The sequence below is a fragment of the Cydia strobilella genome, chromosome 7 (assembly GCF_947568885.1).
Source record: "Cydia strobilella chromosome 7, ilCydStro3.1, whole genome shotgun sequence".
Lineage (NCBI taxonomy): Eukaryota > Metazoa > Arthropoda > Insecta > Lepidoptera > Tortricidae > Cydia > Cydia strobilella.
The window spans coordinates 10,159,509-10,187,500 of NC_086047.1; the positions used below are offsets into that span (position 1 = coordinate 10,159,509).

The 27,992-nt window shown below is 38.3% G+C and overlaps 3 protein-coding genes across 3 annotated transcripts in view; 1 reads left to right on the forward strand and 2 right to left on the reverse strand.

Moving 5' to 3' along the window:
• LOC134743078 (calcyphosin-like protein) overlaps positions 1-27,992 on the reverse strand; it is a 403,310-nt gene that overhangs the window by 260,932 nt on the left and 114,386 nt on the right. The window lies entirely within an intron of this gene.
• LOC134743065 (IST1 homolog) lies at positions 93-7,294 on the forward strand. Its single transcript, XM_063676353.1, has 7 exons — positions 93-362; positions 645-807; positions 1,251-1,470; positions 1,935-2,068; positions 2,826-2,948; positions 3,336-3,386; positions 4,193-7,294. The coding sequence occupies exons 1-7, from the start codon at positions 181-183 to the stop codon at positions 4,427-4,429; spliced, it is 1,110 nt and encodes a 369-aa protein (XP_063532423.1). The 5' UTR covers positions 93-180; the 3' UTR covers positions 4,430-7,294.
• On the reverse strand, positions 7,161-27,609 carry LOC134743064 (phospholipase A-2-activating protein). Its single transcript, XM_063676352.1, has 16 exons — positions 27,403-27,609; positions 27,068-27,301; positions 26,803-26,993; positions 24,825-24,966; positions 24,207-24,361; positions 23,860-24,001; positions 17,570-17,750; positions 15,511-15,620; positions 14,279-14,368; positions 11,749-11,949; positions 11,430-11,553; positions 10,704-10,764; positions 10,503-10,628; positions 9,846-9,991; positions 9,369-9,493; positions 7,161-8,797 (listed from the first exon to the last, which is right to left on the reverse strand). The coding sequence occupies exons 1-16, from the start codon at positions 27,537-27,539 to the stop codon at positions 8,635-8,637; spliced, it is 2,328 nt and encodes a 775-aa protein (XP_063532422.1). The 5' UTR covers positions 27,540-27,609; the 3' UTR covers positions 7,161-8,634.

A 27,992-nucleotide genomic window follows, 5' to 3' on the forward strand; every position in this document is an offset into this window, starting at 1 on the left:
CGCTGACATATGATCGTTGTTGAAAATGACAGCTGAGCTGAACTCACTGTGATGTGATTGTGATTCATTCATCTTCTACAACTACAAACAACTATTTGTGTTACTCATCCAGCTCATCCTCGTATCGTACAAAATATTTGTAGTTTTCTTTTGATACAGCTCAAAAGGTCCGAAACAAACATGTTTTCCACAAATCCGAACTACACCAAACTGAAAACTCACCTGCGGCTTTCCATAAATCGTCTCAAATTGTTGGAAAAGAAGAAAACGGAGCTGGCGCAGAAGGCTCGCAGGGAAATTGCTGAATATATTGCTGCGGGAAAGAGCGAACGGGCCAAGATCCGTGTGGAACACATTATAAGGTAAATCATAGCTTGTGTTTAGTAGTTGTTGATTGTTAAGATATTTAATTGGTATGGCCTTGACAAACTAAATATCAATATGATGCCCTGACAAGTCACCTAAGTTCATAGTACATGACTTACATGCGACATGATGTACTAATTTTACTTCGTGAATCTTAAGTGTCCTGCACTGTACCTACCTACTTTAATTATGGGCTTTTTTAAGCTTTTTCAACTGACAATCAAATTGGTATGAAGTTCAAAGTAGTAGGTAGTAATAATATGTATAATTATTTGCAGAGAAGATTACATGGTAGAAGCCATGGAGATAGTAGAGATGTATTGTGACTTGATCCTGGCCCGCTTCGGGCTGGTGACACAGATGAAGGAACTAGATGAGGGGCTAGCTGAGGCCATTTCCAGCCTCGTTTGGGTTGCACCACGGATGCACACTGATGTCCAGGTTTGTTATACACAGTGCTATACAAAAACATTCATAGAATTTTACTGCCTCGTAAAAGAGGTTTTAAATTTTAAAGACAGTGTTTAAACTTAATATCATATTATTTCTTAGTGTAAACTTTGTGGGGGAACCTTTTTTCTGAGCACTGGTTATACTTTTTATAAAACAACATATAAAAAAAATTAAATCATGTTAAATGTTTCATTTTAATGAAATTTCTTAAGATGGCCAAAGGTGAATAAAGAAGCTATAAAGAGCTCTTCCTTTCTACCATATGGGACATTACTGACATTAGTATCTATTATGTGGCAGAAATGTCTATGAAACAGCAGTAATCTTGCATTATCTAATTAGAATATGAAAATATATTAAATATTAATGAAATTGTTAACCCAAGTGTGATTACAAAGTAATGATGGACTTTATTATATAATTTGTTTTAGGAACTTAAAATTATATCCGACTTGTTGACAGCCAAGTACGGTAAGATATATGCAGATGCATGCAGAAATGAAAGCGTAAACACAATCAGCGAGAAGCTGAAACACAAGCTGTCAGTTCAGAGCCCTCCCAAGATACTGGTGGAGCGGTACCTTATAGAGATAGCTAAGAATTACAATGTGGAGTACACTCCGGATGAGCAAGTGATGAGGGAAGAAGAAGGTATAGTATATTTTTCATGTATTACATATTATATTGAAGGGCTGATATCAAATTGGAAACCTCCATTCACCGACTGAATGCAGCCCTAGATTTTGTATCTTCCCCCGAAAAACGATTTCTCAACATTGTGTGACTGTTATCAATCGTCATCTATCAATTTCACTTGGCCTGTGGGAAAAGTTTTTTCAAAACCTGTATTACAACTATTTTTATTCAGACCTGTGTAAATTCTTATCAGGATGGAGCATCCAGGTTTTGAAAAAACCTGTCCCACTGATGGTGGTCAAAACCCTCAGACAGGTGAGAGGTTTCGACATGGAAGAGTCTACTGTTTTAGTTTCTTTTTTATAGAGATAGTGTATTTTTAGAGCCATTGAATCACCTAAAACACTGTTGTTGATTGCCTAGATTGTGTCCTTACTCCTTAGTTCTATATTGTTTCACTACAATGATTTGGTCAATAGGGCGAGACGCGATGCTGATCGACATCAATGGCCCGCCCATGCCGCCAGGGTTCATAGGCTTCCCGCAGCCGCCGGCGCTGCCGCAGATGCCTAATCTGCCCCCGCCTACTGTCACACCTTTCAGTTATCCTTCCGTGAGTATGATTTGTCTATAACTAAATATTTTCTATTATCTGTATAGTACATTTTTACATATATTAAATTTATTTTATAATAAATACATAGTAATCGAATACTTTAACTACAAATCTTAACAAACTGAAACCCGCTTAGAGCCATGCCGGGTCCAAAGGTCCCCATCACACTAGCAGCGTTACCCCGCTGTATGGCGATGGAGACCTGTTGGACAAGCCATGACTCAGAACGGAGTCATTTCCTTTTTCCCTCAGGTTCGTAATCAGTTAGATTAGAAATGTTTGATTTCAAAAAATGCCACAGAGTAAGTTGCATAATATGTCTTTAAAACAGCAAAAACAATTTCCCGGGGGTTTATGGACTTGACAGACGCGTGATAAAGACAGAATAAAGCGTCAGTTTGTTTCTATTGAGCAGATTAAAAAGCTCCATTTACTCTATCAGCTCGTTTATATTCAAAGCACGTCGCCGCCCACTGTGTCTGTACAGTCGCAAATGAAGAGCTCAAAATAAATGCATGGAAAACAAATTCTTCTTGTGCCAAATAATTTGAATAGGGGCCCGTTTATCAAAAGCTTGTAGCTTGTAATACAAGTAGAATTTCTAACAAAAGCTGTCAAAAAGGGACTTCCGCTTGTATTACAAGCTACAAGCTTTTGATAAACAGGTCCCCAATCTCATCTTGACATGCACAGCACAGCTTACATAAACTGCATGTCGTAGCGTAAATATTTAATATAATATGTCATATATCAGGGTCCATCTGGCGGCAAAGCGGGCGGGTTCATTGCGTCGCCGCCAGGCCCGAGCCACCCGCCCATGGGCTACAACCTGCCCCCTGGCGTTGAATCGAAGGATCTTAGCAACAGCTTCTTACAGGTACGCGTTAAAGTTGTTATTAACTTGTTAATCTATAGGTTCACAAGCCTGTTAAAAGCTTGAGTGTATGCAAATACCTAATAGCTTGCTTTATAATTAATTTTGTTTTTACTTTGTGTTTAATTCATCACCCTAGAAAGTCACAAGTTTAAGCCTTTTGTCACACATAAGGCGGGATTCCACCAGTGAAAAATAAGTCACATAGTATGGATATGTTCCCCAATAAGCTCAAGCACTTACAATACGTACAGGTAGTACAGTACTTATTCACTTAGCCACATGGCTAAACATCGATGTGATCCATGGTTTACAAGAGCGACTTTCCCAATAAAGTTTAGTCTTGTAATTTTGTTCCCTTGTTCAAGTAGCTCTTACCTTTTCTTGCAGGAAGAGATGCACAACCTACCTCCTGCTTACGACAGTATTAATCATGATTTGGTAATATTTTGTTTTTATTTTTTTTATTGCATGTGTGTGATGCACGTTTTAAGATTTAGGCTTTACCTATATATAATGAATAAGTAAATGTTGTCTTGCTTCCTGTCAATTAGTGCAGTGACTCGAATATTTAATGACACAACTGTTCGTGTGAAAAAAAATTGTTAATATAAGGTAATTTTGAATCAATATAGTATTTTTCAAACAACATGGGTACGGTGACACATGTCTTCTTAATACAATTTTTAGAGTTTTGCGTTTTAAGGTTATAAGTTGTATGAAGATCATAGCTGGCAGCATAAAGAATAAAGATCTTTTATTTTTAGCTAAAGGTTACAGACATTCCAGGGGGTCTCCGCACTAGCATACTAGCATACCAAAGCTATTTGAAAAATATTATACCGCTTGGCGTATAATTCTAATAATGGACTGCCATTCGATGTAATTACGGGTGAATTTTCGAATTACTCGACATCCTATAGGGGTCGGTTTTACTCGACAACACAAGTTATAGGTGAGCGTCGTGAGTATTGTAATCATAAACTTTTAAAACTTCAGCATAATCTTACACACTTGATTGCTTCCAAAATTGGTATTTAAGGCTGGCATAGTGCACGCGGCTATCACACCGATCTGGATCCACACGCCGCCAACGTGTCTGCGCGACACGCATGCACGTTATAGCGATATCCTGCTCGCTCACTGGCGCGGCGTGCGGATCAGCATTGAATGTGAAGGCCACCGTAGGGATGTCCTTCACATTCAGTGCAGTACGTTCTCGAATATAAACAGCGTCACATTTCCAGCCCAGCCACGTGGACACCCCGATGCCGCCAACTGCGCCGACGCCGCAGCCGCGCGCGCGCGTCCCCCCCCCCAGCAGCAGCAGCTACCCCGAGCTGCCCGAGCTGCCGTCCGTGCCGTCCGACATCATCCCCGCCCCGCCCGCCGACCGCCCCGCCGGGAATCATTCTAGCGCGCCCGACGAGATCGACTTTGATGACTTGAACAGACGCTTTGAGGAATTGAAGAAGAAGAAGTAGATTGCGGGGGTACAAGTTGACATTGTTTAGTTAGGACTGAAGAAATTGAGATTTATCGCTTTATCTAAATAATTCACGTAGTTGAGCGAAGAGTCATTGCGCTAAAGGGTTGTACACGTAAGTTAGGATCGCGTCTCTCCTGTGAGTCCTAATGCTAAGGGCTAAAGCCTAATTTTCTTATTAAAACATCCGCATAAAGATGTACTACTGTACTAATCCGTGTGCTAAAATCAATACTTCCATTTTCCAATTATTGCCTACAAGAATGACAATCGGGTATGATCCTTACAGCGAATGCTAAGCTCCTGGTAATATGCATAATTATAGAACTCTCAAGCAATGTTAACAATAATCTCATTGTACTGTGACGGTTATAAGCATTATAACTAAGTTAATTTGGAGGGTCATCATCATAATATCATAGCTTTCTTAAGCTTTTATATATATTTTAGTTTACATTTAAACTGACTACCGAATGACTGTTAAATTGTTCATTCGGCATAAACGTCATGTAAGAGCCACGGCCACGGATTGTTATACAAATCGTCTACTCGAACGATACGCCGCATGCGCTAAACCCATGTCACAAATGGTTACTCATACATTTTTTTTAATGAATTTTATATTTTTATTTTCGTGTTTATGTAGTTTATCGACAAATTCATTCACATCCATCACATTCCGAATAATGCATCTCTCTTAAAGGGGCTCATTGATTATCAGTCCGCCGGACTTAGTTCCGGAGTTCCTAACAACTGAAACGGCGGTTTCACTGATAGGCCGATATCGTCCGGCAGACTGGTAATCAGTGGGCCCCTTTAAGCACTAACGCTCATATCTTGAGACGCAAAGTACACAAACGTGTAACAGTCGGTACTATTGCAGTCTTTGTGGTATTGCATTGGGTCTTTAAGATTACCGTATAACCCAACTATATAGGTATAGCTCACAGCTCAATTCGTAATAGCAATCTTCTTTTTGGTGTGAAAATGTTTTGCCTTGAAACAGCAAAATTCAATAGGTAGTAGATTGTTAACAGGTGGAAAGTGAACCATATCACTTGGTTACTTTTACCCGAGTTAAACACTACTTTTCATTTCGACTATGAAAGTCAAACACAAGAAAAGCGTTTCTCCAGAAACTTCCTGCCTCGCACAGCTAAACTGTGGAATGAACTGTCGCCTGCGGTATTTCCGGACCGATACGACCTTCAAACCTTCAAGAAAAGAGCGTACTCCCATCTTAAAGGCCGGCAACGCACTTACAACCCCTCGTGTTGCGGGTGTCCATGGGCGGCGGTAATCGCTTACCATCAGATGATCCGTCTGCTCGTTTGCATCCTAAATCATAAAAAAAAGAAACGGTTAAGAGAATTAGGGACTGAAATTCGCGCCATTTACATTTTGATCGAAAAAAAAAAACTAATACCATAGACAATCCGATCTTAAATTGGTTTGTGTCTAAAACAGCCTTAATGTAACTAATGCAAGTATACACGCCTTAACCCTTAAATGCATATTGTTGCCAAATGTTTTGTTGTTTGTTGTTCTTATTCTATTCTATTCTAAATGTATACAAAGCAATAATGATGCATAATTAATTACAATACGCTTAATTAATTTAATCATGCATTTAAGGGGTATTGCACACTAAAAAAGGAGGCAACTAGCAACCTGAAGACTTTGCTAGGCTTCGTGGAGGAGCCGGGGTGGTTAGAGTAGCGCTACTTCGTTTCACGCAAAATAGGCACATTGGATGTCGATTTGCGGAAAATGCCCAGCATAACTAACTAACTAAGGGGTATTTAATCTACGCAATATTTTTATTTATAAAAATTACATTCGTTTTAAGACAAAATGTCAGAAAATTTGAAAAAATCCTGAATTTGATGATTTTTAGTATGTGATTTTGGACGTTTTTTTCGGGGTGTGTATTCTATATTTAAAAAGTTTATAATAGGTGTATTACAAATAGTGTACCTTTCTGATGTCAGTAAGATTTTTCATATATCTCTTGCTGAAAATTATATATTTACATAAATATGATTTAGCCTGTGCAACTTCTAACACTGATTTTTCAGTGAAAATCGATGTTATAATTTTTTTACAATTTTTCCCATAATCAGCAAACAATTACGTGACATATATTAATATCGGGCAAAAGGAAAAAATCATGCATGGTTAAAAAAAGTGAAACTGAATGAATGAATGAATGTAATGTAAATAATGTAATGATAACATTTTAAACATTCATCGTCATTTATATTGATTTATTAACTTTTTTTAAAATAATGCAATTGACATTTAGTTTCGATAATACTTGGTCTGAAAATGCGGATCTGCAGCGAAAGCTAATATGAGAGCTTTTAACTCAATAATATGGCATATATGGCTGTATGGCGGCACCCTAGGTGGGAAATGCAATTCTCCCCCGGCTATCAGCCTATGAAAGGTGAATTTCCGAATAGGAGAGACGAAAACAATATTTACACCTAAACTAAGTTATTCGAGTTGGTTTTGGACCGTAGTTGGAGGTTTTGTACTATAGTTGGGTGGTTTTACGGTACTGTTGTATGGGCGTAGAGCGTAGGTGCTCGGGGGTGGGGTTTATATCTACCTGTGACTGTGAGGTCGAGGTTTTGAAGTGTTAGTGAGTTTGAGTTATCAAATGATTATGTAATCTTAAAAGTTTAATGCTGAAGGTACATACTTCTGAATGTTGTAAAATAAAATTATTTTTATAATAAAATTATTTAATCTTTGCTATTGAACATAAACACCGCTGTTATCGATACGTAGCAACTGTAAATTATGTATTATAACTTTACATATTAAATAAGATTATTAAATAGTGTTTATATATAAAGTTTGTGTTTCTTTCTAAAGTGGGCACTAGATCGGTTCATGTACGAAAATTATTGCTTACGAAAATGTGAACATTTTGTGACCCACATATATTTAGTCATAAAAATTAACCCTCTTACTCATAAATGTACAAGCCTCTATTAGTTAATATATGTATTACCCCTTTCTTACGAATTCATAAGGCAAAATGACAGATTTAGGACAAACGATTAATAGCTATGAGACTTGTAGCGCATTTATGAATAACGCCATAAGTGTTCAATTGCTACAGGCAAGTCAACACTATGTAAGAATTAAGCGAAAAGAATCGCTAACAGCCTTATGAAGAATATTTTAAGGGGCCCACCCATTACTAGTCCGCCGGACGATATCGGCCTGTCTGTTAGATCAAAAATTTGACAGTTCCGAACAACTCCGGGCCCCTTAACACGGACATACAAGTTTGTTCCTAGGCCACGCCCCTGGCAGTGAATGCGTTAACAGCGAAAAGAGTAACACAAACCGGAACATGACATTTCACAATCGCTTTAAGTCTTTAAACATTGTTATTATTTTATAAAAGATCACCACAGTCTGGCAGTAGATAAATTAGTTAGCTTAAAGAAAGGAATATTACATTACATAATAATATTACTCTTTCCGTTGTCATTATTTGAATTGAATTGAATTATTGTGAGGATTCGGCCTTTTCCCATAGCACTCCAGATAAATAAATTGTGACTTACCACACATTATTAAATAATCGAACGAAACTGCATGTCATGTCATACTCTCTGATTCAGAATACCAATCCATGGCTCGGGTACGGTTAAATTTACAAACATTATTTATTATATATTTGATATATTTTTTCGTTATTATTATTATGAAACCGTTATTTTTAATCCGGTTTCAAGAGTAACGTTCTTTATAGTTTTTATTTAGGTTTAACCAATTAAGTGGTTATAAACAACAGCCGGCCGAAAACTCTTTCCACCCATTGGCACCCACCTACCGTCCGTTTCCCCTGTTTATCAAATGAACCGGTTAATTTAAGTAAAAAATAATTTACATACTTATTCATAAAACTTAGCAACCTTTTACAAACCTCTTTTAAATTTTGTCTCTTTCTAACAAACAGAAATGTCAAAATTACGGATAGGGACAAACGATCATCAACAGTTTGTTAGATTTGACAAGCATTTATGAATAACGCCAAAGGTTCCTAATACGTTCGCGTTTTGAAGGAAAAGTGGAACCAGAATAAATCGGTATTAAAAGGTGTATTTAACCGGTTCTGAGTCTTGCCGGATCCAAACGATCCCATATTTATAAGTTAGTATTTACTAATGCTTGTCAATATTATAAAAGGCTGAGGATTTGCCTGGAGCACACGGCGACCTTGTTGGCGTCGCCGCTGTCCCGCTTGAGGCGGTTGTGCACGGCGGTGTTGGACACGATCTTGGTCTGGATCACGAGGCGGTTTGGCGCTTCGGCCAGGAGCGTCCCGAGACCGACTAAGCCTCTGTAAACAAAAAGGGTATACATAAGCAGCTGTGCGATAGGCGGCGGGATAGCGTCTAGTAATTATTTCGCGCATGAAATGGGTAGATGAAGAACTGCTTTTAGTAAATAACCGGTTTATATTTTGGTCCGGTTTTTATATGCGTACGTAAAATCGATTCTTATGCGACCGATCGATCAATTATTTTTCTGTTTCGTCGCTTTTCATGTTACCTTTCATAAATAGAACTAGGTGTTATTTTTATTTAGGTTAGGTTGTAGGTTTTACTTTATTACAAGCTTTTATTTAACTTGTCATATTAGTATGTGGAGTCAAGATTTGAACCAGTTTTCGATGTTTGATTTGGCTAACGAAAATACCGATGACGATATAATTTTATGATTCCACTAATCTGATGACCGAAGTTGGCCAATAGTGGCCCTAGCAGCTTTTACAACACAAACTCATTGACGTTGTGCTTTTTATAATCGCTTCCATGAGTATAATAGAATACTATACCGAAAAGTACAGTCGACGATAAACGCTTGTATCGTATCAATGCTGTTATTTAGCAACAAAGTGTTTAATATACCTGAAATAGGCTTCATTGTCAGTAATCTTGCTAAACAGGTTGAGGATGCAGTCGGCGAGGTCGGCGGAGTCGCTCTGCTGCGCCAGCGCCACCGACAAGTTCAATAGGAGAGACGCCGCCGCTATCTGTTAGTTGCAAAGATATTTATTAGAATTAAAGTTGATTTTATAAAATTAAGTACCTCAAGCGAATCCCTTACGATGATAAAAAAAATGCGGTTTTTTCGTATAGTAAAGAGGTTCTACATTTTTGCATTCGGCTCCATTTAGCTTTTATGCTAGAATATATCTGTAAGAACGTTCACTAGTCCCTCTAGTCTACTACTAGTCGTTCCGTCCCTGTCTTACCTGCGCGTTGGCGTTGAGCTGCGTGAGACAGATGATGCAGTGCGCGACGGACTCGCGGGCGGCTAGCACAAGCATCTCGCCGGGCAGGTCGCTGAACGCGTTCACTAGTATATATCTGTCCCTGTCTTACCTGCGCGTTGGCGCTGAGCTGCGTGAGACAGATGATGCAGTGCGCGACGGACTCGCGGGCGGCTAGCACAAGCATCTCGCCGGGCAGGTCGCTGAACGCGTTCACTAGCACGCGCATCGCTAGCATTTGGTTCGCCGGGATATTGCCTGGAAATTGTATTATTAACCCACTTATTGCATCTTAGACATAAGGATCCCCAACGTTTAAGAGTGTTGATATTTGAAAGGAAGGTTGACAGATTATTTAATAAGATAGATAGGGTTTGGAAATGTCAACTTAACATGTTTACCGTCGTTGCCCCGTATATGGGTCTAGGCAAGCCTTTATTACAAAACCTCAAGATTAAGATTGGGACAGTTAAAAAAATATTAATTTAACAAAAACTTCAAAAAATCTAATTATTTCTTCCTATATCTTCGAGCCGCTCAATGTACATTACGATATACACTCTGTTTCAATGTAGTTTCAACTTTAATAAAACAAACAAAATAGCATTTCTTTAGTTTCCTAAAGTTTTCAAAGAAATGAAATTCAACCCAATAATTCAAACTATAATTATAATTTTGTTTGGTGGGCGGCACGAGGATACATTATATGTATCTGTTGTGTTAGAACAATGCTGCCCACTAATTTTTAACAGTCCCAAGCAGTACATACCTGGAGCTAACAAAGTCAATAAGTATTTGACGAAATCCGGTCCATACGTCGTGTCGAATATTTGACCGTTGACTTCTTTATTTCTAACTGCTAGCCGCGTCACGTCCAATACCGGGAAGAGGATTTCTGAAAGTGGAAACCAATGTTATTACTTAATTGTTGTATTTGGTGTTATATTATAGGAAACGCTTGTAAAGTTACCTTTTGGCCATTCTAAAGTTTTCTTCAATAATGCTATCGTTTCTGGATTATATGTGTTATTCTGAAAATAAAATAAATCTTTGTAAAGACTAGCAATAAATGTATTTATTTTATTTTATTTTAATTTGCAATCTCTCGAGACTTAATTAATGTCATTACCGGGTCTAATGCGATTAAATTTCATTATTTTACCTTTCCCTTTATATTCCTATTATTATACTTTCCTTTTTATTTCTCTTGAGATTACTCTCTGACACGATCATTCTTTAAAAAAAAACATGTAATTTTGCAGATCGTGTCATTCACGAAGACTCGTGCTCTGGTTCGTATTGTCATGGTATTAAAGGCGATCTATATACAGCTGGACATGTTCTGAAACGTATCGAAACATGCCAAACTATTTGTTTTTTTGCCCCTAAAGCCCTACAGCTAACGTGGCAGGAGCAGATTGAATGTTAGCTATTTTTAGTATTTTTCGAGTAAAACCTTAAATTAAATTATTATGTTTTAAATCTTTCAAAATTTTCTTATCCTCTAGCCGTCCAAAACTCAAACTTGCCAAGAGAAATGCACTTCTGATTTGTTGAAATAAAGATTCAAAAAATACAATTGAAATAGTATATAAACATATATTGTCATATTGATTCCTATAGGTCTCCGGGCGGCACGATTTAGATGTGTAGATTTTAATATGAGGGGGCTTGATTTATAGATCGGTTTACTTACCAGTTCACCTAATTTAACAATATCAGCTAGTTGTCGTTCAGTCAGGGCGCTCAATCCATCGCCAACCTTACTGTTGAATTCTTTTAGCTTGTCGTGGATCGCGGTTAAGTTCGCTTGATCGAATCTGAAAGTCATTAAACGGCATAGATTGTAGGAGAGTCAATACGGCTAAGCGTGTCTGGCCCTGGCCTTCAAATTGGGTATGTTTAGACATGGAGTAGTGTTTATTACGCGTTGATATATTTGCCACTTGTTAATGGATGTATCGGAGCCGGGCTGACGGCCAGGCACGGTTTCAGTATGTGTAGTGTGCAGTTACCTGATGTAAGCGTCGTGCGGGATGAGCGGTTTCTCGTCGGACTGTGAGACTGGCTGCGTCCTCGCGGCCGCCGCGGTGGAGTAGGCGCCGGCGCCGGTGAAGGGGTCGACGGCGGCGGCGGCGGCCGGCGCGGGCAGCCCCGTCGCGCGCGCCTCCGATCCCGGCACGTAGCGCGACTCGCCGGTCAACGGGTCGAACAGCCTGGGATGCGACAACCATTCTACATCTGGATGCTTATAAACAATAGTGCGTCGACCCACATTCATTTTGCAATAAGATGTCAACTCAAAAAATTGACGCTTAAAATTGACATTTTATTTCAAAATTAATGTGTGTTGACACATTTTTGCTAAACGGCATCCATTTACGAGTACCATAAATAAGACGCTCCACAGGGCTGGTCTTAAGGGTCACCACGATAGTAGATTGTTAATGTTAACCAAGGGTAGAAAAGTGGACCCCGAGATATTTTGGCCAATAGTTCGAGGGCGAGATGGTTACTTTTGCCCGAGTTAAAAACTCTACTTTTCAATTCGACTATGAGAAAAGTCAAACACAAAAAATGTAAGTTTGTTATAGGTATATTTCCTTAAAACAAATTATTTTGACGGTTAAGTAAATTAGGGACTGGAATTGGCGTCATTTACATGTTTCACGGAAAAAAATTCTAAAACCATAGACAATCCGATCTTAAATTGGAACTTGTTTGAAACGGCCTTAATGTACTTATACGCGCCTTAAAAAAAGTGAAACTGAATGAATGAATGTAGTGTAATGTAATGATAATATTTTAAACATTCATCGTACCTCTACCCTGCATAATTCACCTATATTTGGTCAAACCAAATTGTCAGTAAATAAAAACAAAAAAAACTATACTCATCCTTTTCTTTTGGGGGCTAGTACTAGTGTAAGACAAATATAGTATGATTCTCACTGTCTATGTTTGAAATGAGACAGTCCTTTGACAAACTATATATTGATTTATTAACAATAGTACATTACTACAGAGGCCGGGAAGTAAGGGGTTGCCGGCCGAATGCATATATACGGCCGAACGTAGTGAGGCCGGATAGTTATGAGGCCGACAACCCCTTTTCACGCCGATGTATGTATAGTGCTTTTCTCAAACATGCAATGAAATAAATAAAGAAATCTCCACGAAATCAAAGTTTTAATTCTAAAGAAAATAAAGTAAACTAGGCACAAAATATAACTACCACCTGTACCTATCTTTATCACACGTGTCGTATATTTTACACATGTAGTTAATCAATTTATTACACAAATGTTCAAAGGTATATTTATGTATCTTTGATTTTTCGCCTTGCATCCTTCTGACTGTAGTGTTAGTAGCCACATAACTAAGATTACATAGTTTTTTATGTTGATATTATGCTTCACATACATCGTTGCCTTAAACATGGAGTATAATTAACAGGTATTCATTTAATATTTTCGTCGGAACTCATATTATACAATAAACAACGCACAATAAATCCAATAAAATAGAATTACAGATACACAATGAAAAATGTTCAACTTTACCTCCAAAACGATTAAAAAAACACCAACGCGTGTTTGAGTAGACATTTTTACCGCTAATATTTAAATGAAATATAGTTTATCAAAGGACTGTCTCATTTCAAACATAGACAGAGATAATCATACTATCTTTGTCTTACACTGGTACTAGCACCCAAAAGAAAAGGATGAGTATAGTTTTTTTGTTCTTTTTTACTGACAAACTGGTTTGACCAACTATATTTTAAATCTGTATTTGTAGGTAAATTTGCAATTCAATATTATTGGAATTTGTTAATAATGTTTTATTTATATATTTTTGTAAAACTGCAAAATATATTAATTATCGTTTATTGTTTTTTTTAAAGGGGTATTGGCAGAATGTCATTCCGAACCATAAGCAAATATTGGTTATAGTTTTTTTTTTTGGCTGAATGCCATGATGCTGTGTCACAAATATATGTGAAATGGAAATTAAAAAAGAGGCACTTCCCGGCCTAGGCCTGCAACTTTGTATGAAATTTCATTACAGGCCCCTCGTCTAGCCGCGCCGGAGTCGTGATACTTCCCAGCCTAATATAAAGAACGTAATATCAATATTACATAGCATGTTTGAGAAAATATATATATTTTTAATAATGCAATTCAATTGACATTTAATATCGATAATACTTGGTCTGAACATGCGGAAGCTTATATAAGAGCTATTAACTGAATAATATGGCTAGTCGCTCGAAGTACAAATAAAAAAAAAAAACTTTCTAACTTGAGGGCGGGAAATGCAACTTTCCACCCGGCTGGAGAGATGAAAAAACATTTGAGGCACCACAAAACGAGATGGCGCTGTACAGCTCCATACATTTTGCGCTAAGTTGACGTTTGACAATTCAGTGACCGCAAAACATGTGGCCATCTGTTTTGGACGTCAAACTAAGGAGGACGTGTTTTTCTTAGACTTTACCACTCGTACATAGTAATAATATCAGGTGTGTTCAGCTAAACTTACCCATTACTTGAAGCAGGCAGTGAATCCAACTTGGCATTCGTGATGATGAAGTTTGCTACTTGTTCCAAGTATGCTTGAGGCAAGTCATTTCTGAAACATAAATATATTTTCAAATAATTATGTGATTTAATGTTAGTTTCTATCAATATCAATATGCAGTACCTACACATGTGCGCCTTAATATAGTTGGTCCCATAAAGACATTTGATCCTCACAAAAAACAGGCTCAATCAACTCAAAATAATACAAAATTTTAAGCATTTAGTAGTTAAGAGTATAACCTGTTATTTTCAATAATAAAAATAGAAAAAACTACCTACCATTTTTTGTAGCGTTTTTTGAACCCTCATAACTTGGGTTTAAATTATACCAGACAATCAAAATTCTCGGGAGATGATGTCAACAGTGGACTTATTAAGCATAAACATTTCCAATTGCATAGCTCTTATTCTTTAGATTTTATTCATATCTAAAAAAACCCGATTTCGTCACTGACTCACTCACTCACTGATGATTATCAAAACCTTTAGGGTACTTGCCGAAGTCTTAGGAAGCTGAAATTTAGTATGTAAGATAGTCTTAGCACACAAAAAATTCAAAAACTTTTAGCCCCTAAGGGGTGTAAAGGAGGGTGGAATTTTGTATGGGGAATCAATAACCGTTGAACCGATTTAGTTGAAATTTACGTATTTCAGGATTTTTAATACTAAATCACCCCCAACCCTTTAAATTAGGGGATGGAAGATTGTCATAAGCAACTTACAAAAAGAATCATTACTTTACAATTTAATTCCCACCGGGCTACCGCGAAAACTCGGGCAATCAAATTATTATAAAAATGTACCCTAGTTTGATCGAATTGTCCTTTTCATACGTCCCTTTATTGTAAATTTCATCGAAATCGCTAGAGCCGTTTTTGAGAAATATCAAAAAAAATGTGAAAAGGAATTTGAACAGATATACATATAGATTATTTTCCGCTACTGTACAACAAATTTTTAATTGTATGTTTTATAAGGTTAATAACACTTATTGTGAAAAATCTGTTACGCAACTTAACTAAAGTAGCTAGGTAAAGGAACCTGGAGGCTGGTCCAACAAGTTTCCATCGCCATCAAGGTGCGAATACTGCTTGTGCGGAATACATTTGTGCAATAACGAACATGTGGCGGATTTTGTATTTCATTATGAATAAAATAATAATAGGAATATAAGTAAACACCGGCACTGACTTGTGTATGAAGGCTTGTGCGGCGACCCAGGGGTCCTCGGTCTTGTTGAACGGCAACTTCAGCGGCGGAGCGCCGTCCTTGATGTCCACGCTGAACACGAAGTCATACTCCTGGAAATATACTAACACTATAATAAAGTGCCAAAGTGGAAATATCGGTTTTGTTAGACAGCTTTCTAACAACACGCATTTTGGACCATGGAAACTACATACACGGTTTTGCCCTGGCCATGACGTCGCTACCTCGTCCCAGCTGACGATGGACTAGTTTAGTGACCATCCGTTCTGACAGCTCTATAAATCGCGCGTCGAATGATGGTGCCTATGACAGTTTATTTTTATACACAGTAGCTGTCACGTAAAATGTTTGTAGACATTTTTGGAAGTTTAGCACGTTAATTTATTTATGTAACATTCATAAATACGGTAAAAACGACATGATTTTACCGTATTTTTTATTTATTAAGCCTAACCAAAGAGAATAGAGTGTATAGAGGGTTATTGTCATAGTACATTTTATAGTTACAGTAAATTTACTGCCATCTATCGACACAGGATTTAAACCAAAAATGTATAAAAATATCAAATTTGTGGCCACCTGACGAAGCCTGCGTTGCGGATTTTTTACATGTAACTATATTATTTTTTAAGATTTTCTCAAATTCTGTATTTTATTTTTAATGTAGTGTGCAAATTAAATAAATTATTTAAAGATAAAAAATTTTATCAAACAATTTTTTTTTTTTTTTTTTATTAATTCAAAAAATTTACACAGCATTACAACGAACTAATACACTGAGAAATTTATAATAGAAAGTATTTATACAACTAGGTACATGATACAGTCTAGAAAGGACAACAGAACAAATGTAAGAAAAAAAAACTAATACAAAACAGATGATTCACGCTTATCCATCGCCTCACAGTACCTCATACATTCTTTACACAGATCCATCCAACTACTTGCAAATAAATCACATTCCGGTGCTGATGCGAGGAGCGCGTTGATATACTGTAGAGCGCGGACAAGTGGTGATTTGCCATGAGACATAGTGCGCGTTTTAGGCACAGCTAATAGGTGAGGACTTCGTGGTCGTAAATTAATTTGAGCCTTAGCTATAGATGGTACGAACAGGCGTACGAGCTGTGCAACCAGTTCAATGCAGTCCGAGTTCCCCCGTAAGACATTACATGCAGTAGTCAAGAGCCCGTAGTTACGCCTTACCTCTAAGGAATTAAACCCCAAAACGCCAAGCAGGAACTTTGATGGGTACAAATATGGGTAATACCCGTGAATCTTCTTATATAAGAACCGCAGAAAGGCTTTTTGGATTTTTTCCAGAAGCAGGACGTACTTGTCTTCATGCGGGCTCTAAACGACCGAGGCAGCTTCAAGTTTACTCCGAACTAACGCAGTGTACACTAATTTAATAGCCCTGACGTCATCAAAATCTCGCGCATTCCGAACTACAAACCCTAACCTCTGGTAGCAATTATTGGCTAACGCTTTCATGTGCTCATGAAAGTTGAGCTGCGTGTCGAGGATGACACCCAAGTCACGTATAGACTCGACACGAGTTATGGGATCAGGACCTAGCAGGTATTGGGCGAATAAGGGACTATTGGCACGGCTGAAAGTCATCACGGAGCACTTTGATTTGTTAAAAAGGAGCTTGTTGTCAATGTATATATATGTATATGTATATATATATACAATATAAATGTATATATATGTATATGGATAAATGATCTTTTATTTTTATTTATTATTTCTTATTATTTTTAGAACGCCACATGACTTTGACCCATGTTCTTTCACTGATGTGTTAAAATGGTTAAATATCAAACGGTGACGTCGTCAACACGAGTTTAGGCCAAAGGTATGGCGCCATCTATTCAAGCATAAATTTATCTTGATTTTCCGTGGCACGTTTTTTCCTTAGACTGCTTATCTTATACAGAGTTACATATATATTTGGCCTAACCAAAAGAGACTTAAAGGTACTGTCATAGGGATCAACATTCGACGCGATAGGTATAGTATAGTACAACGGACTCACTTTCCCCTGGAACATGGTCTTGCCCTCGGTGGGCGGGTTGGCTCCCATGACGTCGCCGATCTCGTCCCAACTGCTGGCGGCCGCGTTCCACGAGTAGCACTTCACGTTGGTGCCGCGACGGACCAGTTTGGTCTGACCGTCCGTTTTGCCGGGCTCCAGTAGGACTTCTGGGCCGGGCAATCTAGAAGTAAATATAAACAGAGTTAAAAAACCGGACGTGCGAGTCGGACTCGCCCACCGAGGGTTCTTACTTTTTAGTATTTGTTGTTATAGCGGCAACATAAATACATCATCTGTGAAAATTTCAGCTGTCTAGCTATCACGGTTGATGAGACACAGCCTGGTGACAGACAGACGGACAGAGGAGTCTTAGTAATAGGGTCCCGTTTTTACCCTTTGGGTACGGAACCCTAAAAAAGGTCCCTATTTTCCAGTAGTAATAATTGTTTTCACTTGCTTATGGACTTAGTACACGTGCTTTAATTAAGTCACTGACGCCACAGCAATATGACTTAATAATGGTCTTCAACAATAAGGTGCATAAAAATATAGCTAATGCGCCGCGAGAGTGGAGCGAGTTTGGCTGTAGATTGCGCGGTTTATCCATTCGATACATTCGGTCGGAAGGATTGCAGAACCGGTACTGTTTCAAAGAACCGGGATTTTCGGTACCAGGCAAGGATGGAACCGGGATTTCCCGGTACTTTCGGGAGTGCTTTAAAAAATCAGTTTTGACCACAATTTACAGTAAAAAAATCGTAAAACGACCGTACATCTTTCTCTAAATATTGGTACAATATAAAAAGTACCATAGTAAAGGTACACACACTTCTTTTTTACGAAAATATTATTATGAGTCTTAAAGCCACACAACCATTGCCTACATTGACGAAGAAGTTTGACACCCGAAAATATGGGAAAGAAGTTGGTAGTGTACTTCGATAATCATGTAAGAAAACCTGTGTGATGGTTTTATTGGTGATAGCAATTTGAAAACCAATCTTGGTGTATGTGTCATGGAGTTTTTTTTAATTATATACTAACGTAATGTGTATGAGACCATTTCGTGGCACTTTAATCTTATTTTTTGTTTTCTTTTATATTATGTAATGTCTTGTTTGTTTGTGCTTACGAATAACATTTTATTCTATTCTATTCTTCTATGTATGGTTAGTATTAATAATATTCTTGTTCATTTATTTCTAAACATGCCACATTTGTTTATATTTATAACATTATTATGGCAGTTATAAGATATCGATATTATACGATATCAATGAACTAAATCTCGGAAGGAAGGAAGTAACTAGCGTTGCCTCGTTCGTGCTAGTTAAAATCTCTATGTCTACATATGTGTCACTGTAATATATTAATTCATTTTAAAAAGGAACGATAATCATTTTTTAATCGTTTAATTTTCTTTTCTAATCTGTTTATGTTTTTATTCATAATTACACAGGTCAAAAATACAGAAATGCAAAATACAAAATTTTAAAAATGGTATTATCATTATGAGTTTCTTATACCGTGTTCGAATTAAAAGGAGTATTTTTATTAATTCCAAATGTCTTTTTATTTTTTGTTCCTATTTATCGTAGAAAGAAACACTTATGCACATAAAGTTTCAAATTGCGCTATTTTATATTGTCAGCATTTTCAAACCCATAGACTATTTTTGTTTTGATTTTAATATGTGATCAGCCGTAAAAGTATTAGCCTTAGATTGATAAAATATATTTCTTTAAAGAACATGCTATTTCATGCTAAGTAACAGAAAACAGTCAAATATTGTACCGGAAATAATATATATCGTCGTTTGCACTTACTAAAACAGATATGACAGTGCGAGATTTTAACCAAACCTTATTATTAGGGTTTGATTCCTTGTACTTTCGGTACCGGTATTTCCCGGGATTTCAAAATTAAAATCCCGGTTCTTTGCTTGGCTCTAAATCCCGGGAATTCCCGGTATTTTCGGTACCGGTATTTCCCGGGAGCAAACCCTAGGTCGAACGCACCTTTACACTATTGGAGCAAAAAGCACCATGACTTGTCAAAACCAAAACTTTTTAGATCTAATTGAAAATAAAATTGTTAAAATAAAACAGCCACTTTTTGCCATATGTATGTATTAGCTAAATAGGTAATCATGACTTGTCAAAACCTTTTTTTTTAGATCTAATTGAAAATAAAATTGTTAAAATAAAACAGCCACTTTTTGCCATATGTATGTATTAGCTAAATAGGTAATATGTACATCATTCTGATACTGAATACATAGCAGCATCCCTGACGGGATATTCTTATTGCGCAATCGTGCACAGAGAATTAAAGATTTTATAATAGGTAATTGACCGAAGCGTAGCGAAGGTCTACGGTTTGACTCGCGCATTTTGCTTTTGTATGTCCGGATGTTCTCCTCTACAGGTCGCAATTCTCAACCGATTCTCGTGAAATTTTGTGACCAAATTCTATGACTAAATATAATTTTTTTGTCGATCCGGTTTTTGGAATTTTTTCAAAATGGCGGAGTTGTTATAGCTCGCGCCTAAACAAATAGTCGTATTGACATCATAATAGTATTTTCTTTTTGAGATATGTTTACAGATTAAATTTCGTAAATTTCAGAAAGTTTGTATTGCTGGCTTTGGCGGTATTTAGATATTTAGTTTTTACTCGAGAATGAGTAGCTGAATTTCGTCAGCTTTAGGTAAGCACTATCATGGTGTGTTTTGCAAACATTCGCTTTTTTCGTTTGCACCGGGTGGTCCCTGGTTCGATCCCCAGTAATTGTATGCTGCTACATAACTTTCTGTATTTTGTTTTTTACATTTAAAGTTAAATTTCGTATTGTTTTTTTTAATTTGTTTTTTATTTTTCTATTTTGAAATTAATTGATCAAGCGCGGGCTTAGCGTATTCGTTTCATTTTTACAAGCTTTTATTTAACTAGCCCTAAAAAATATGTTTTATCTTTGTTATTTTAATTTTCTAAAGTGTTTTGAACGGCGGAGGCATACATTTAGTTAGCTTTAAGTGGTTCTCTCCTTTTTCCAAATTTCATACAATTTTATTTACAGTTTTTCTTTTAAAATACGTAGATTTCTTGCACCATAAACTGAGGTTTATGTAGTATAGATTCGTTTGTCTGAGCGGGTTTATGGAGCCAATTATTCAATAATATTATTGAAAAATTCAATAAAAAATCGAGAAAATATTACTCAACGGCCGTTTGTAAGTGACCTTTACACTATACATTGTTTAATAATAACTAACAAAGATGTCACTTTAACACAGGTGACCTAACTAAGTAGTACCTAATTTGTTCGACAGGTGGTGACATCGTCAAGGCGAAACGGGCCGATTTTTAGGGTTCCGTACCCAAAGGTAAAAACGAGACCCTATTACTAAGACTCCTCTGTCCGTCTGTCTGTCACCAGGCTGTATCTAATGAACCCAAATTTTCACAAATGATGTATTTCTGTTGCCGATGCCGCTATAACAACAAATACTAAAACGTACGGAACCCTCGGTGGGCGAGTCCGACCCGCACTTGTGCGGTTTTGAGTTTCGTGCGCTTGATTTCGTGTGGCTCCCTTCGACATATCTCCACAACTAAGCATTTCAATAATTTTAGAAATTAAAAAATCAGCCAGGTATACAGGTTGGTTTGGGCAAGTTTGGGTCAGTGAGGGCAGCTACCAGATCCCGTGCTGCTACGCGAAAATTGTCTTAGAAAACCTTCCCTCAATGAATTTTGGGGTTTACAGATTTTGGAAAAAACATAGGTACCTACAGGATGCGAGAAAAAGGTCATTTTTGACAAACTTTTTTGACGTGAAACGTAAGGTGCACGTCTTTAAAAACCCGTAGAGGGGCTCGGCTCGAAAACCGATATTAACGAAAAAGTGTTATGGCGCGGTGGCGATATATCATGAATGGTTTTGATATCAGTGTATCAACGAAAGTAGCTATTACTCGGAACTGCATGTGCTGCTGACATATATGGCGCTGATTCTGCCGTAGAAACGACGCATTCGGAGCTACAATTACCCCTATTTGCAGTGTTTATTTAATAATTACTCATCAGTCCATTAACCGATTTCGATACAATTGAGTTCATTTGATAGATCCTTTTGAAATATTATAAAAATAATATACGCGGTATTATAAAAAGCTGGAAAAGAGTTAAAATGTGGCATTTTTACAGGAATATCACAACTGCGTTTGTTTGAGGACACCGTGTGCGAAAATTAAGGCATAAAAAGCTCAAATGCGCTCTTACCTACAGGCTTTACAATATAGGGTCGGGTAAAGCCTGATATTCAAGCGCGCGAAGCTCCCGGGGCGCCTTTTATATTTTAAAGATTACATGCAGGGCGCCCGTAGCGCCCTTTACACTGTAAGGTCGGGCGAAATCCGACATTCAAGCGTGCGAAGTGCGCTCTTTCACACAGGCTTCACACTGCAGGGTCGGACGAAGCCCGACTTCGCGCGCTTTTACACTCAGGCTTTGCACTGTCGGGTCGAACGAAGCCCGACAATCAAAAGCGCGCCTTACGTAAAGGGCGCCTGCGGCGCCTTTTACACTGCAAAGATTACGTACAGGGCGCCTGCGGCGCCTTTTTCCCTTACCTACAACTTTTTCACTGTAGGTTAGGGTAAAGCCCAACATTTAAGTCTTACATACAGGGCGCCTGCTTTACGCTATGAGGTCCCTAAGCGGCCCTATGCGGTCTTCGCAATGACTGTTTAGATTAGCTACCCAAAATTTTTGTTCCCCAATAGCTTTTGTTCCATTCGCGTTTTTCTCCATTCTGCTTTTTAACCAGGCGTTAATTTTTTTAATAGTTAATTTAATCACACGCGTATGTCCCAGTCGCTTTTTTCCCCAAAAAGTAATGTTTTCACGAAAGTCACATTAAGTCGATAGATAGGTAGGTAGGTTAGGTTCGTTAGGTAGCTTCAGATGCCCGAAGGGCAAACCGCCCAGAAATAGGAGCCCCGCGTAGCGGGGCTCCGTCGGCTCAGGGTAATAAGGGCTTGTTCTCGGAAGTATTACTCTTTGGGGAAAAAAGCGACTGGGACATACGCGTGTGATTAAATTAACTACTGAAAAAATAAACGCCTGGTTAAAAAGCAGAATGGGGAAAAACGCGAATGAAACAAAAGCTATTGGGGAACAAAAATTTTTGGTAATTAATCTATACAGTCTTCGCAATAACTTCCACGTCACGTTTCACATCAACCACTGCGGCTGTATCCCTGATACAGCCCATCGAGGAAAACTTTTCCCATACAGTTTGTATGAAAATGAAAACTTTTATTTTTCACATGCTATTTTTTATGAAAATTATTTTTAAAGCGAAATTTACAAAACTACAATATATTATGCTGAAGCGATCAACATCAAAATCAAAGTGATTTGTAAGAATTAGTTAGTGGTAACCGTTTTCTGCCGAAATGGAAATTGTATGAAAGAAGTACCTACTATCTGTAGCTATTCTACCCTCTGAAACGTAACAGGACTGATTGGCGAGATAGAAAAATGTGAATAAAATTTCACGTTTTCTCCATAGTAAATGTATAATTTTGTTACCTACTCAAAAATGTGACTCACACGCCAACAGCACTAAGCTATCAATAGAAGCGTTTTTGTAGTTATTGGTAGAAGAATTCGCGACACTCAATTGATAATAAGAATAACATACACTTAACTTAAAAAAGAATGTTAAATTTATTAAAAAAAAAATTGTACCATGGGTTTGAACCATGTGGGTATCTCATCTCAGCTATTATCTGATATTTTTTTCAAACAAGAGATCTTTTGGTGGTTAGTCGGCAGGACAGCTCTACACATCCATCTTATCTTAAGCTATGCTCGCGAGGTCTACAGCTCACAGAGCCACTAGTATTTATTACATTTCTGAAGCATTCGGTGGGCGGATAGAGTAGAGGCCCTCTACTCTATCCGCCCACCGAATGTACTAGAGGCAGATCTACGTGAGCTCGGCGCCGGGGAAAGCTGGCGTGAAACCGCACAGGACCAAGCAAAATGGCGTGCTCATGTTTCGGAAGCTACGACTCATTTTAGGTGATTGGATTAAAGCCATCACTGGAACCTTGAAATTATTCGCTACTTACTTAGATAGCTTGAAGCCTTCGATCTCCTGCTGCGAGGCGGCTGCCAGCTTCTAAACGTCTTCTTCGAACTGCTTGAGCGTCGCCTCGTCGGATCTTTAGTGAAAACACGGACTTATCCCATCACTACACATGACACTGTCAACTTACTCAGAAAGTTTGAACCCTCCGATCTCCTGCTGCGAGGCGGCTGCCAGCTTCTCAACGTCTTCTTCGAACTGCTTGAGCGTCGCCTCGTCGGCGTAGCGCGCCGGGTCTTTGGTGAAAACGCGGACTAATCCGTCGCTGGAACCTAAACATTAAAAATAGTAAGGTAAATATGATATTAAAATTAAAGTCCCAGTGCAAGTTTTTAAATACAGATATCAGTTTATATCTAGCTAGCGTATAATGGAAGAGGCGAACTAAACTTTTGAGTTGAGGCGAAAGTACTTTTTATGATGTAACAGTCAAAACCCCGTACTCTATCAGGGCAGATATTAAAAAAAAAAGTTTACCAGTAACAACGTCTCCATTGTCCATGCAAGCGACGCTCCAGACAGAATGCACGGGCAGGCGGATCTCGCGCACACAGTCCCCGGCGGACCAGAGCCGCACCGAGCCGTCCTCGCCGCACGTCGCCCAGCCGTTCAGGCCCGGGTGAATGCTTATACTGGCAACAAATGTGAAATATGATTAAATTATGATTAAGTTTACATCAGGGATAGCCATGGCAAAAACCGGGACAATGCTAGGAAAAAGAAGAGGAATGAATTTCTACTTAATTTTATCCTGCCATGGCTGCCCTAATCATAGTACGGTCAAGTAATTTAATTTCAAGTACTTTTCGTACCTTGTCCCAGTGACAATAGTATGAGGTCCCTACCAACTTTCATACTGATGAACGTTCAAATAGTTTGCTACAGAAAATTAAAAAAAGGCATGGGGTCAAAATTTCCTACAGAGGTGGTGAAAAAGTTGTGCGTATTTTTAAGGCATATTGCTGCTTGATTAAAAAGCATTAATGCAAGAGATAAGTAAGTAAGCAGTAAGTAAGTAATGCAAGAGATGAAAAAATCGAATAATCACTAAGTATTTTAAATTCGTAATTAGTTTACCCATTTTTTTTAACTTACCTATAAATATAATTAGAATGTCCATAATAAGTGTTAAGGCACTCTCCTTTGTTAGCCCACAGTCTGATGGAGGCGTCATTGGAGCAGCTCAGAAACGAGTCTGGACCAGCCACGGCCAGCCCTCGGACACAGTCAGTGTGACCTGGTAAATAATTAAATATTATGAGACAATCTTCCACAAAGCGTCCTAGTCTCACAGTTAGGCTTGAGTCGGTCATGAACTAAGAACTGTTAAGAATGAAATCCCGTGAAGGACCGAAAGGAACTAAATCTTTTTGCACGCTCTTAATCGGTCTTTAGGTCCTTTAGTTCAGTGGGAGTGGAGAGCGCTTGACTGAGTGAAACGGTAAATGGATGGAACGAAACGGTTGGCACTGTCCCTGGCACGAGTGTGAACGAGATGAATGAACGACGTGACACTCCTAAGCCCGTAAAATACGAAGGAAAATCAAATATTTTTCATAAATCTGATATTTGTTTTTTTTTTTTGTATTGTTAAGGTGTTTTAATGTTTGATATCGACAAATCGTATTGTACAAGTTAAATTGTATTCAGTTACTAAATATTGGAAAAAATCCAATTCCCGGCTCTCAACAACCGAACTGAACTAAAGGAACTAAAAGACCGAACTAGTTCGTTTGACCGATTGACCGAGAGCGGAGCGCTCTCTGTAGTGACCGAGCAGGCACAAGCCTACTCACAGTAATCTCAAAAAGGCTTGTGTTGTGGGTACCAGATCAGGGATGTTGCGAATATTCGCATCCGCATCGGCAACCACGGAACTTCCGCATTATTTTCAACATGCGGAGCTTAATGCGGATGCGGATGTGGAACAGGTAGGTACAGGAGCGTAGCTAGGTATTTTCGTCATTAGCCAATAGGAATCTCTTTTCGTTTTTGTGATTTGTCGACCGAGCACTTTAGCCTATGACGGTCAGCGACAAGAAGTGAAAAGTTTGTTTTATTTGGACTAGTATAGTAATGCGCTTGTGGGGCACCTATATTCTTGTTCAAATACTAAGTTTCGTTTTTTTTTTAATTTTATTATTATTATAGCCTTCATTGCTGGTAACTAAACTGCACATCCTTGTATATCAGTTTTCCTCGCATCATTTTCTTGATTTGGTGTCCAGCGTGTCTTGTGTGAGCTTCTTCCATTCCTCTCTGTCATTGGCTTTTTTAGGTCATTCTAAAATAAATAAATAAATAAAATAAAAATAGCCTTTATTTCTGAAGTTTTGTAACAATCTACTTAAAAATATACCTTATTTTTCTCTATAATTATATATATATTACTATTTTCTAGTTCCCATCGACAACTTCAGCTTGTCCTCCGACATAGGCCTCTTCCAAGTCCTTCCAGGTATCGCGGTCTCTTGCTTTCCTGGTCCAGTCCACTCCGCCTATCCTTTTAAAGTCATCCGACCATCTACGAGTAGGCTTTCCTCTCTTCCTTTTTTGCCCCCTTGGGTACCACTCTATAAGGTCTCTTGTCCACTTTTCTAGCCCTTCTCTGATGATGTGACTGGTCCACCGTCACTTTACATTGCAACTTTTAACGTTAGAACACTTAAAACAGAAGAGTCATTCTAAAATTACTAAAGTGTAATATTTGACGTTTTTTATGTGCCTAATCTCGCGGATGGGCGGATGTGAGCCTTTAAAAATTCGCACCTGTATCCACTTCCGCGGATGTCAAAAAATTGGCATCTGCAACATCCCTGTACCGGGAGGCCTTCGCTATATCCAGACTAACTGCTAATGCTTCACCTTTTGTCTTGATTGCCTGTGCCCAACAATGTGTCAGGTAAACCAGAAGATCATCAGCCGAGCAGTCTCTACAAAAACTGTATTATCGGTCACTAAGCAATTGGTGGTTCTCTAGGTACCGGAGGAACTGGCAGTTGATAATGGACTTCATTATCTTCGAGAAAATGAGGTTACCCCTAGACCAATATTTTTTCAAATAAAGAATTACCTGCCAGTGTGGTTATAAGAGATCCATCCTTTTTCCACAGCTTAATGGTCTTATCAGCCGAGGCTGTGGCATATGTCCCATTACCCAGCTCCACCACTGCCCACACTGCCGCCTGGTGTCCCTTCAATGTTACAGGAGTGGCATGGGGATTGTTCACATTCCATACCTTAGCTGTGCTGTCCCAACTTGAACTGTAACATTAAACATTACACTAAAACACAGCCCAGCGTTCACAACTAACTTTAGTCTTGCATACATAGCATACCTTAACAAAATTCCTGAGTCAGAACCCGGTGTAACACTACACACGGCGTTTTCATGACCTTCCAGGGTCAGCACGATGCTGCCATCTTGCAAGTTATAGCCTAAAACTGTATTGTCGTTGCTGCCGGTCACTACGATGCCGTCCGGAAAAGCTTCACAAGGCGGCAGCCAACAAATACATGAAACGAAGTTTCTGTGCCCTTTATATGTGACTGCGTTGATGAAATCTTTAACCCTGATCAGAAAGAAGAAAAAAATACCCCGATTAATCAACAAAATTTCAACTACACAAAGAATTTGCACTAAAGTCGAGGATGATTGTTCAAAACCACTAACCCTTCAGGGTGCCATAATTTAGCGGTTCGGTCGCGAGAGGCAGACAATATACAGGATTCTTTGGTCTTCGCCACACATCGCACGTCTAAGGAATGGCCATATAAAACTGCACTAAGTTTATAATCCGGTACAGCCATTGTTACAAATAATTAATATCTTCAACGGTACGGTATCGTACGTGACAATCGAATCGAAACGAAACAATCGGTGAGAGAAGTTGTCATGTCATGTCATTTTTGATGTCAACCATGTCAACAGATAAACTATTTGAGGTTTTCTGAAAAATGCAGAGAATTGCTGTTCATGTGTTGGTTGTACGATGGTTGTACGTTTAAATAAAGCTTTACAATAAGTTAAATTAAGTCTATGGTTGGTCTATGGTTTATGGGCATAACACACCATCGCACCGCACCAAGGTTATTGTGCGACGCATCCATAAGTAAGAGCGAAAAAGCGATATCTCTTTCTCGCTCTTACTTATGGGTACGTCGCACAATGACCTTGGTCGCTTTCTCGCTCTTACTTACGGATGCGTCGCACAACCTTTACAATGAACGCAGCTGTAAAGGGCCCTCCACACTCAACTCTAC